The 12,943-nt window shown below is 34.2% G+C and overlaps 1 protein-coding gene across 7 annotated transcripts in view; it reads right to left on the bottom strand.

Annotated features, from left to right (window-relative positions):
• The window catches only part of ARB2A (ARB2 cotranscriptional regulator A), a 530,196-nt gene that overhangs the window by 452,393 nt on the left and 64,860 nt on the right, over nt 1-12,943 (bottom strand). For all 7 annotated transcript variants that reach the window (XM_079146019.1, XM_079146024.1, XM_079146020.1 and 4 more), the window contains one exon: nt 202-303. In XM_079146019.1, coding sequence (XP_079002145.1) covers nt 202-303 — 102 coding nt within the window. The remainder of the gene's footprint in view (nt 1-201; nt 304-12,943) is intronic.

Here is a 12,943-nt window from a genome sequence, read left to right as displayed (position 1 = left end):
TTCATGTCAATCACTTAACATGAATTGACAACTATGGGAAATTGTTACTTGGTTCTTTAAGTGAAGCATTTCACCATTCAACGATAAGTAGTTATTTCTCAAATACATGAAACATTCTAGGTGACCTTCAAGAGTAGCAAATATCAATCTCATGCTATTACTATTGTAAAATAAATTTTGCATATACCATATACCACTTACTTTCATTAAAAGCATATTCAAATCCTTCCAGGGTATCAGGAAAATCAAGAGGTGGTTCATCTTTTTTCATTAGTTCATCCAAATCTATCCTAGATAGTAAATCTAGAAAAGAAATATGAAACTTACTTATTACATTCATTTTCATAGTTGACAATAAAAATATATTTTAAATTATTAAGTATTCTTTTGTTCTATTAGATTAATTTTTATGTATTGCTTTAACTGATAATGCAGTTAAATTTTTAGTTCCAAAATGCTATATTAAGCCCAATAAGTACTTTTAAAATCATAATTCTCAAAACCAATCACTCCCATATTTGATAAGCCACTATATTAACTTATCTTCAAAACAGAGAGCTATTACTTGTATCTTATTAACCCCATTCTATAGGTTAAAAGTTTTAGATATTAATATGACATTTAAAAGATCATTAAATATCTTCATGTGAATTAAACCATATGAAAGAGGGAAGTTATTATAAATCTGATAATATGCCACATTAGATTTGTATTAATAAATATAATGGTAATATAGCATATTGTTCCATTTGTAAGGCAGAAATAGTAAGAAAAAAAACGTGCTAACTGGAGAAAATTGACACAAAATAGTCTATTCTTCACAAGATCTCATTTCACACAATCAAAAACAAATCTGTAAATGTTTTGTTTTAAATAATCAAAACTCCAAAATTTTATTTTGGAATGATTTTAGATTATGGAAAAATTGAAAGATAGCATGGAATCTCTGTATGCCCTTGCCTAGTTTCCCCTAATGCTAACATTTAAGTGACCACAGTACACTTGTCAAAACAATGAAACCAACATTGGCATATACCACTGACTAAACCCTATATATTATTAATATTTAACCAGTTTTTCCATTAATGATCATTTTCTGTTCCAGGATTCCACTCAGAATACCACACAGAACAAAGTTATAATTTCTACCCAGTCTTCTCTGTCTACTCTGACAGTTCTGCCATTCTGGCTTTTCTATGACCTTGACATTTTTGAGGATAAGGATCAGATATTTTGTAGAACTGTCCTTATTTTAGGTGTATCTGAAGTTTTTACAGGTGGTTTATTCTTTCTCTAGTTATGAGTTTCTTGAAAGAATACCAGAAAGGGAACTGAACTTCTTATTTCATCATGTCAAGGGGAACATGTACCCACAGAATGTCACTGGTGATATTAAGATTCTCACATGGTTAGGGTAGCATTTTCCAGGATTCTCCACTAAGAAGTTACTATTTTTCCCTTTGCATAACCTGTTCTTTAAAAGCAACTAAATCCAGTCCATCCTCAAGGAGGGAAGGGTAGAATTATGCTCTACTTCCCAGTATAAGGAATATCTATGTATATTATTTATAATTATTTATAGAAAATTCATCTCTCCACATTTACATAATGATTCAATCATTTATTTTTATCAGTATAGACTCATAGATATTTATTGTACACTTTAAGTAAAAATTAAATCCTATGCTTTTTTCCCTCAAAAATTGTTCCAGCTATGGTCATTGTAAGCTCTTCCAGTTGTCTCCTGTGACCCTCTGACATAATCTTATCTTTTTATTTTCTGACCATTTTCTTAATTTCTGTACACTCCAAGTTCACCTTGTATGTTCCCTACCCCAGTCCTCGAATCAGTCTATCAACAAGTATTTAATGGTATCTCATATAAGAATGAGACAAAAGTTCTCACTGTATGTCATAGTCATTTCCAAAGTCAAAATTTAAAAAAAAAAAAACTTCAAATAATTATAATCATAAAAGTATAAAAAGAAATTTTTGTCAAATCAAGGAAAAAAGGTTAGGTTTTGAATTTCTTCATTCTAATTCAAGTTCCTGAAAGCAAAAGCTCCAAACACATGCTGAAAGGTGAACCAGTTCCTTTCTTGTAAGAGAAGTAACTCAGGGAGAATCAAGATGGTGGACTAGAGAGAGGCTGCATTCCTTGTCGCCCTATAACTCGGGTTTCAAGCAGAGGATATCTGGTTTTTGGTGAGGCAGATTTTGCTGCTTTTTGATCTCCTGCTGATTACCCCATTTTGTCTATTGTGATCACCTGCAGTCTGCCAGCATATCGACTATTTTGAGTGTAGGTAACTCACTGACTGGCACCTACCATCCACCATTTGCCTGCCTCTTTCCTGTCCATCACCCACCTTTCACCTACCCATCACCCATGGCCAGAGGTTCACCTACCAATCGTCTGACAGCACCCAGCAGACCGACCACAAATTGCCAGTGGATTCCCAGCTGCCTGCTGTTGCCTGGAAGTCTTCTGTCACGGTACCTGTAAGTTTGGATACACGTGACTGCCGCCATTTTGAGACAACAGCTAGGACCTGTAGGACCCCTGGCTGGACTGACTGAGCCCAGTCTCTAGGACCCCTCAGCCTGACTGACCACTCCCTGACTCTGGGACCACCGCCTGCTCCCTGCCACCAGGACACCAGACTATAACCTGCCTCCAGGATCCCTCAAACAGACCAACCACACCCTGCCTCCAGGACCTAGTCAACCACGCCCACACCCCAGCTGCAGCTCCCCATTTCCAACACAGTTGGAAGCCAAAGCGGCCATCTTGGATTATCCTGGAACTGGAAGCTCCCATCTTTGGGTGGGGCAAATTTCATCCTGAGAAACCTGCTGGAGACTGGAAGCTCATTGTCAGGTACCTCTTACACAACAGGCTATTGAAAACTGGGAGGTTTGAATACTATATGACTGTTGTAGTATAGATTTTTTTCTTTTTTTTTCCCCCTCCTTTTTGAAAAAAAGTTTTTATTTCTTTACTTTTCTCACTCTATTTTCCTTTTGTTTACCTGTTTCCTCAGTCTCTTTCTCCCTTTTCTCATGCTAACAACCAACCTCATTTGATTAAACTTTCATTCTTTCTATGATCTAGAACTTCTATACACTCTTTTCTTATCCCATTAACAGATACATTGTACACCCATCCCCATCCTCTTTGTCCTCCATTAGAAACTGCAGAACTTATTATAAATCTATTTGTTATACTGTAAATAATAATTGAACACATTCTGTTTATTATGACAATATTGTTAACATCTTCATAGGATCTATGTGCTTTAGGGTTGCATATTGTCTTTACTGGGCACTGTGAACATTGGTCTCCCCCTTAAAGAAAAGGTTTGGGAAAACTATAGGGTCACTACAGGCCTATATGGGGAAAACTGTAATACCCCGGATCTGCACTGCTAGAGGGGAAGATACGTGAACAACATGAATAAACAAGGGAAGAAATGATCCAAACAAACCTAGATTCTACAATAATAGAATTCAGTGACAGCATGATAGAAGAAATGTCAGAAAAGGAGTTCAGAATATACATAATTAAAATGATTCAAGAAGCAAAGGATGAGATAAGAGAGCAAATGCAAGCAATGAATGATCACTCCAATAAACAGCTGAAAGAGCAACTGAGGGAAGCAAAAGATCATTTCAACAAAGAGAAAGAGATTCTTTTAAAAAGACCAAAGGGAACTCCTTGAAATGAAAGAAACAATAAACCAAATAAAATTCTCAACAGAAAGCATCACCAACAGACCAGACCACTTGGAAGACAGAACCTCAGACACTAAAGACAAAATATTTAATCTTGAAAATAAAGTTACCCAGAGAATATGGTAAGAAATCATGAGAAGAACTTCCAAGAACTATGGGACATCATGAAAAGACCACATTTAAGAATTATCAGGATTGAGAAAGGCACAGAGATACAAACCAAAGGAATGAACAACCTATTCAATGAAATAATATCAGAAAATTTCCCAAACATGAAGAATGAAATAGAAAATCAAACACAAGAGGCTTACAGACGCCAAGTGCACAAAATCACAACAGATCCACACCAAGGCACATTATAATGAAAATGCCTAACACAAAATATAAAGATAGGATTTTGAAGGCTGCGAGAGAAAAGCATCAGATTCAATATAGGGGGAAATCAATATGGATATCAGCAGATTTCTCAGCCCAGACTCTAAAAGCTAGAAGGGCTTGGAATAACATATCAAGCTCTGAAAGAACATGGTTGCCAACTAAGAATCCTATACCCAGCCAAACTTACCTTCAGATTTGAAGACGAAATCAAATCCTTCCATGATAAACAAAAGTTAAAAGAATTCACAAATACAAAGACTGCACTGCAGAATATTCTCAACAAAATATATATGAGGAGGAAATGAAAAACAACAATGTAGTCAGCAAATGGAGGAACTACCTTAAAGGAAAAACAAATCAAAGGAGAAACCAAGTAAAGTTAAAAACCAAAATAAGTCAAAATGACTGGGAATACAAATCATATCTCAATAATAATCCTGAACATTAATGGCCTAAACTCACCAACCAAAAGATATAAACTGGCAGATTGGATTAAAAAGGAAGATCCAACAATATGCTGCCTTCAAGAGATTTATCCATAGATAAAGACATCCACAGACTAAAGGTGAAAGGATGGGGAAAAAAAATCTACCATGCTCAAGGACTCAGTAAAAAAGCAGGGGTTTCCATCCTTATTTCAGATAAAGTGGACTTTAAGCCAAAGTTAGTCAGAAGGGATAAAGAAGGACATTTCATACTGCTTAAGGGAACCATAAATCAGGAAGACATAACGATAATAAATATTTATGCCCCAAACAATGGTGCATCCCTGTACACCAAACGAATCCTTCTCAATTCCAGGAATCAAACAGACCACAACACAATAATTCTGGGTGACTTTAACACACTGATGTCACCATTGGAAAGATCTTCCAAACAAAATCTAAACAAAGAAATCATAGAACTCAATAGCACTATCAATAACTTAAGTCTTAACAGACATATATAGAATATTCCACACATCAACGAGCAAATACACTTTCTTCTCAGCAGCACATGGGACTTTCTCGAAAATAGACCATATGTTATGCCACAGAGCAGCCCTTAGTAAATGCAAAAAAATAGAGATAATACCTTGTGTTCTATCAGATCATAATGGAAAGAAATTAGAAATCAATGACAAAATAAAAAACAGAAATTACTCCAACACCTGGAGACTAAATAATATGCTATTGAATAAAGCATGGATAACAGAAAACATCAGGGAGGAAATAAAAAAAATTCTTAGAGGTAAATGAGAACGATGATACAACATATTAAAATTTCTGGGACACTAAAAAAGGAGCACTGAGAGAAAAATTCATTGCATGGAGCACATTTAAGAAAAGAATAAAAAGTCAACAACTAAATGACCTAACATTACAGCTCAAAGCCCTAGAAAAAGAAGAACAGATCAACACCAAAAGTAGTAGAAGACAGGAAGTAATTAAAATCAGAGCTGAAATCATTGAAATTGAAACAAAAGAAATAATTCAAAAATTGACAAAACAGAAAGTTGATTCTTCAAAGTAAATAGACAAAACTTTAGCCACACTAACAAAGACATGGAGAGAGAAAACTAAAATTACTAAAATTCATGATGAAAAAGGAAATATCACAACAGACACCACTGAAATACATAACATAAAGAGAAGCTACTTTGAAGATCTAAACTCCAACAAAATAGAAAATAACAAAGACATCGACAAATTTCTAGAGACATATGATCCTCCCAAACTGAACCAGGAGGACATACACAATTTAAACAGATCAATATCAAAAATGAAATAGAAGCCATCAAAAGCCTACCAACCAAGAAAAGCCCAGGACCAGACAGATTCTCAGCCAAGTTCTACAAGACCTTCAAAGAAGAACTCATTCCAACACTTCTCAAAGTATTCAAGGAAATGGAAAAGGAGGGAATCCTACCAAACTCATTCTATGAAGCTAATATCACCCTCATAAAGACACATTAAGGAAAGAAAATTTTTGACCAATATCTTTGATGAATATAGACACAAAATCCTTAACAAAATCCAGACAAACCACATCCAAAAACATATTAAGAAGATAGTGCACCATGATCAAGTGGGGTTCATCCAGGGAATGCAAGGATGGTTCAACATTCATAAATCAATAAATGTAATCCATCATGTCAATAGACTTAAGGTTAAGAATCATGATTATTTCAATTGACACAGAGAAAGCATTCAACAAAATACAACACCCCTTCATGCTCAAAACACTAGAAAAAATATGGATAGTAGGAACATACCTCAACATTGTAAAGCTATTTATGCTAAGCCTATGGCCAACATCATTCTTAATGGAGAAAAACTGAAACCATTCCCTCTAAAAACTGGAATGAGACAGGGATGCCCTCTTTCACCTCTTCTATTCAACATCATCCTTGAAATACTAGCTAGAGCAATTAGACTAAAGAAATTAAAGGGATATGAATAGAAAAAGAGGAACTCAAGCTATCACTGCTGATGACATGATTCTATATTGAGAGGATCCAAAAAACTCCACCAGAAAACTTCTAGACCTCATAAATGAATTCAGCAAAATAGCAGGATATAAAATCAACATGCATAAATCTAAAGAATTTTAATACATAAGCAATAAAACATGTGAAAGGGAAATGAGGAAAACAACTCCATTCACAACAGCCTCAAAAAAAATAAAATACTTGGGAATCAATCTAACCAAAGAGATGAAAGATCCCTACAATGAAAACTACAGAACATTAAAGAAAGAAATTGAAGAAGATCTTAGAAGATGGAAATATCTCCCATGTTCTTGGATAGGCAGAATTAATATTACCAAAACTGCCATACTTCCAAAGGTGCTACACAAATTTAACACCAATTCCAATTCAAATCTCTATGACATTTCTCATAGAAACAGAAAAAGCAATCATGAAATTCATATGGAAGAACAAAAGACTCAGAATAGCCAAAGCAATCCTGGGCAGGAAGAGTGATACAGGACATATCACAACACCAGACCTTAAACTCTAATATAGAGCAAGAGTAACAAAAACAGCATGGTATTGGCACCAAAATAGACAGGTAGACCAATGATACAGGATAGAAGACACAGAGACATACCCACATAAGTACAGTTATCTCACACTAGACAAAGGTGCCAAAAACTTACAATGGAGAAAAGAGAGCTTCTTCAATAAATGGTGCTGGGAAAACTGGAAATCCATATACAGTAAAATGAAATTAAACCCCTATCTCTCACTCTGTACAAATCTCAACTCAAAATGGATCAAGGATCTAGGAATTAGGCCCGAGGCCCTTTCAACAAATAGTAGAAAAAGTAGGCCAGAATCTCCATCACGGTGGCTTAGGACCAGACTTCCTTAAAAAGACCCCCACAGCACAAGAAATAAAAGCAAGAATCAATAACTAGGATAGATGCAAACTAAAAAGTTTTTTCTCAGCACAGGAAACAATAAAGTGAAAAGAGAACCTACAGAGTGGGAGAAAATCTTTTCCACATACACTTCAGACAGAGCACTCATCTCCTAAGTTTATAAAGAACTTAAAAAACTTCACACCCAAACTACAAAGAACCCAATCAATAAATGGGCTAAGGAAATCAGCAGACATTTCACAGAAGAAGAGATACACGTGATCAACAAGTATGAAAAAGTGTTCATCATCCCTAGGAATTAGAGAATTGCAAATCAAAACCACCCTAAAATTTCATCTAACTCCAATTAGAATGGCTATTATCAAGAACACAAGCAATAAGTGTTGGCGTGGATGTGGGGGGGAAAGGCACACTCATACATTGCTGGTGGAGCTGCAAATTGGTGAGCTACTCTGGAAAGCAGTATTGAGATTCCTCGTAATGGAAATGGACCCACCATTTGACTCAGCTATCCCACTCCTCAGGACTTAACATTAGCATACTACAGTAACACAGCCACATCAATGTCCACAGCAGCTCAATTCACAATAGCTAGATTGTTGAACCTAGATGTCCTTCAACTGACGAATAGATAAAGAAACCGTGGTATGTATACACAATGGAATATTAGTCAGCCATAAAGAAGAAAAAAATTATGGCATTTGCTGGTAAGTGGATGAAGCTGGAAAATATGCTAAGTGAAACAGGCCAAGCCCAAAAAACCAAAGGCTGAATGTTTTCTCTGATAAGTGCATGATGATGAGGGTGTTGGGAGGTGGGGAGAGAAGAAGGAAGGAACTTTGAATGATACAGAAGAAAATGGGGTGGGAGGGGATGGGGGACAGTAAGATAGCAGAATGAAACAGAGTATTACTGTATGTATATGTATGATTACATGAATGGTGTGAATCTACATTGTGTACAACCATAAAATCAAAAGTTGTACCCCAATTGTGTACAATGAATCAAAATGCAGTCTGTAAAAATAAAAAAGATTTTAATAAAAAAAAAGAGAGAAGTAACTCAGAAGTAACACATTCTTTCTTTTTCTTACTTATAGAGATATAACAAATCTAGCTATTTGGTACATCAAAATATGCTAGAGAAAAAAAGTTGTTTTGTCCTACCTCCAGTCTCCAGTCTCTCTCTGTAGAGCACAAAGGTAAGCCAGTAAACTTCATTTAAAAGAAATCATTGTTTGGTACTCTGAACTCTATCAATAAACCTTGACTCTAGGAAAGATATACCATTTTTCAACAAACACAGAAAAAAATGTTTGCCAACTCTGGAAAAACAAATGTCATATAAAATGCACCCTGGGCTTAGAAAGGATGTATGGTGACAATTCTTCATTCATTAGTAAAGTTCTGAACACCATTAACTCTTTTTTTTTTTTTTAAATCAACTATGTCAGTCTTTGCAAAATAAAGATCAAAGTTACCCTATGTACATGTGTGATTACACGAATGGTATGAATCTACATTGTGTACAACCATAGAAATGAAATGACATACCCCATTTGTGTACAATGAATCCAAATGCAGTCTGTAAAAAATTAAAAGATAAATAAAAAATAAGAAATAAAAAAATTGGCTTGGAGTGGATTAAAGTTTCTCACTTTTCTTCAAATGAACTCATGTTCTGGGGCAAAATCAGATCCTTTCACTTCACATTCATCTTCTACAACTCCAAACTTAGACATCTTTTAAATCAGATACACAAAAGCTGTCCAATACATGAGCAGATATGTTGTGTCTAATAGCCATTTTCTATTTCTACTAACTTAAACCAGGAAATGTGGCCTTACATGTATTTCACTTACATCTATTTATTACTTTTAAAATTTCAAAGCCTTTTTATATACATTATATCATTTTATCATCACAAACCTATGAAATAGTAACAAGTATAATTGCCAACACTGTCTTTCAGGTAAGGAAATGAGCACCAAGAAGTAAAATGACTTATCCAAAATTATAGCTTAATACTAAATGAGATTAATTAAAAACATATCTCCCAAAACCTAACTCATTGCTCCCCCAAAATCACCATTCCAACTGTTTGCCTTATCAACATTATTATAATATTGTTTTCCTTTTTTCTCCCATTACAAAGAACAGTGTAATACAGAAGTTTGCTTTCTGCTTTGCTCAAAATATTCCTTTGAATGACAAACTGAACAACTAAAAAAGACAGTCCTCACATTTTTCCACTGGCAACTAGAATCCCTGATACAGAAAATTTTCATTTCATTAGAATTGACAAGATATATAGAAAGGAAATGTCAAAATTATTTTTTTGTTCTGTTAAAAGAAAGCAATGCTGTTAAGTTGTACTTTACTCTGAAATTTGGTTCCAATGCAGTGGATTACACAAAAATCAAATATAATTAATAGTATCAACTAAAATTCCTTCAATCACCAATAAAATATAGCAATTGAATCCATATAACCTACATATGCATCAGATATGACAGAAGTGTCTGTTTCTAAAACTTGGCTCTGGTGATTAAAGTGACTTAGCAACTAGAATTCTAAACCTCAACTAAGCAAATGCAACAGCGGTACAAAAATATTCTTTCATGCCCAAAAGAACTGAAAGTAGTGACTCAAACAGATATTTGTAAACCAGTGTTCAAGTGTTCACAGGAGTACTATTCATTATCATCGAAAGGTAAAAACAACCCAAGTATACATCAGCAGATAAATAAAATGATGGTTAATTTTATGTGTCAGTCTAACTGGGACACAGGGTACCCAGATATTTTGTTAAGTATTATTCTGGGTGTGTCTATGTTTCCAGATAAAATATTTGAATTAGTTGATGGAATAAAGCAGATCCCCTCTCCAGTACATGTAGGCCTCAGTTAATGGTATGAAAGCTAAACAGAACAAATTCACTCTCTGTCCCACTATCCCTGAGTTGAGACACTGGTATTCAGACTTAGTCGGAATAAAAGGAAGGGCATTCTGACACAACATTAATGAATGCTGAAGACAGTATGTAGAGTGTCACAGAAGGACAAATATTGTATGATTCCATGTATATTAGCTACCTAGAATAATCAAACTCATAGAGACAAAAAATAGAACAGTAGTTTCCAGGGGACAGAAGGAGAGGGAAATAGGGAGTTATCATTTAAGATAGAGTTTCAGTTTCATAAGATGAGAACAGTTCTATAAAAATGCATGATGATGAGGAATGCACAATATGAATGTATGTAATGCCACAGAACTTAAAAATGGTTAAACTGTTGAATCTTATATATGTGCATCTTACCACAATAAAAAAAATCACTTGACTTCTTTATTAAAACTTATTAGCTATATGAGTAAACCATTACTGGAATTCTACTTCCGGCTAAAATAAAATAGATTCTCCCTACTCTCCTTAAAAAACTAGGATACTACATGTGAAAGAACAGTTTTCAGAGGTGGTACAAAAGGCAGAACTGTGTCCACTGAAATAAACAAATGATTAAATTCCTTTATCGCCCTAGTTTATTGCCTAGAGAAGGTTGAAAACACAGGAGAAAGTAGAAACCCAAACAAAGAATGAGAATCCTGCTGAGTGAGAAGACAGATCAAAATTTGCATAATCCAAGATGATTAGGTTGGGGTGCAGAAAATGAGAGTAAAGGGAACAGTTTATATAGAGAGACAATTGAACAGAGCTACAGAGTGATTCTACTCTGTCTTTGCCTATTTATCCAATACATATAGGAGAGAAAAAAACAGGAAAGGACAGGGAAAGAAGCAGGCTGAATGATTCCTGTAGTACACATGGAGCTACAAATAGTCTGTGCATTCAACAGTCAGAATGAAAAGACTTTATAATATAAGAGATATCAGATAGAGCTCTCAGCTCTATCTTTAGTAGCCTGAATTAATCCCGGAAAAGAATACTCTAAACTGCCATATCAAAGATTTTAAAATAAGTCTCTAAGAAACAAAACTGATACAAGTAATATCAATGCCTGCCAGAAGAAAGGCTAACACCCTGGAAAAGAATACCAAAAAATTAAAAAACCAAGCACCAACATATACTTTAAAGGAATACAACAAAATCCAGCAACTAATCAAACAGAATGTATAATGTCTGGTAACCATGCCAAATTAAATTAGTAGGTATACAAAGAAATAGAAAACTATGATCCAAATAATTAAAATTATTTGGGAATTAATAAGAAAGGATGAGAGATCAACAAATTCTGAGATCTAATAACAGAATTATATAAAATGAAGGACACAGAAGAAAAAGAATTTAACAAAAGGAAAGAAAGTATAATTTATCTATAGGGCAAGGTCAAGTGGGATCCAAGATTTAAAAAAAAAAAAAAAAAAAGTTGGAGAGAACTGTGGGAAAAAAGTTTCTTAATAGATGACAAACTTTGCAAATATAAATATTGAAAATCACAAATTGAAGTGGACTTAATATTTAGAAAATGATTCAAATGTACATAGTAAGTAAATTTCTGAAAACAAGCGATAAAGACAAAATCTAGAGGCAGATAGAAAAAAAATTATCACATATACCACAGAAGTAAAGATAAGAATAATAGACTGCTCCTGTGAAGTTATGCCAACAAGAAGACAACAGAGCAACAACTTTTAATTTAAAAATAATAATAATAATAAAATAAAGTCTATCAATCTGCAATTCTATACCAATCAAAATCACCTTTCAAGCAAAGGAGAAATAAAGATATTTGGACACATGTAAAGCTGAGAAAATTTATTACAGCAAAGCCTGTACAAGAATAAATGGTAAGAAATTTCTTCAGGCATAAGAAAATTATATTAGATAGAAATGGGGATCTACTCAAATAGAATAATGTCACACAAAAAATGAAAGAAAGAAAAAATACAGTATTTTTTAAAAAGGATTTATTTCTCAATGTTAGATTTTTTGGGAACAAGGCATGGTGGCATATGCCTGTAACTCAGGCTACTGAGGAGGTTAAGGAAGATCACAAGTTCAAGTTCAGCCTGGGTAACTTAGTAAGATCCTGCTTCAAAAATCAAATAAAAAGGGCTGGTAATGCAGTTCAGTGGTAGAGCACCCAAGTTCAATTCCAAGTACCAAAACAAAAGCAAAAATAAAACTCTTTGATAGGTAATGGTAAAACAAAGTGGATCACTACAGACTCTGTAGCCATTTTAAAGAAAAGAAAGTAAATGATACCAAAAACAACTTTATACACATAAACTGAATGCATTAGATGAAATATCCCATATATACAACCCACAAATTATCAAATTCGCCCAATATGAAGTAGGCAATATTAAGACTTATTAACAAGTAAAGAAAATAAGCTTGTAATTAAAATCTTCCAAAATTTTTTTCCAGGTAGTTTAACTGGAGAAATCTACCTAACATTTTAAAATAAGCTAGCATCAATTCCATACAATATTATTGAAAAAAC

The sequence above is a fragment of the Sciurus vulgaris genome, assembly GCF_902686455.1.
Source record: "Sciurus vulgaris genome assembly, chromosome: 6".
Taxonomy (NCBI): Eukaryota; Metazoa; Chordata; class Mammalia; order Rodentia; family Sciuridae; genus Sciurus; species Sciurus vulgaris.
The sequence above is the reverse complement of the archived record's forward strand: the minus strand, read 5'-3'. Positions and strand labels throughout refer to the sequence as shown.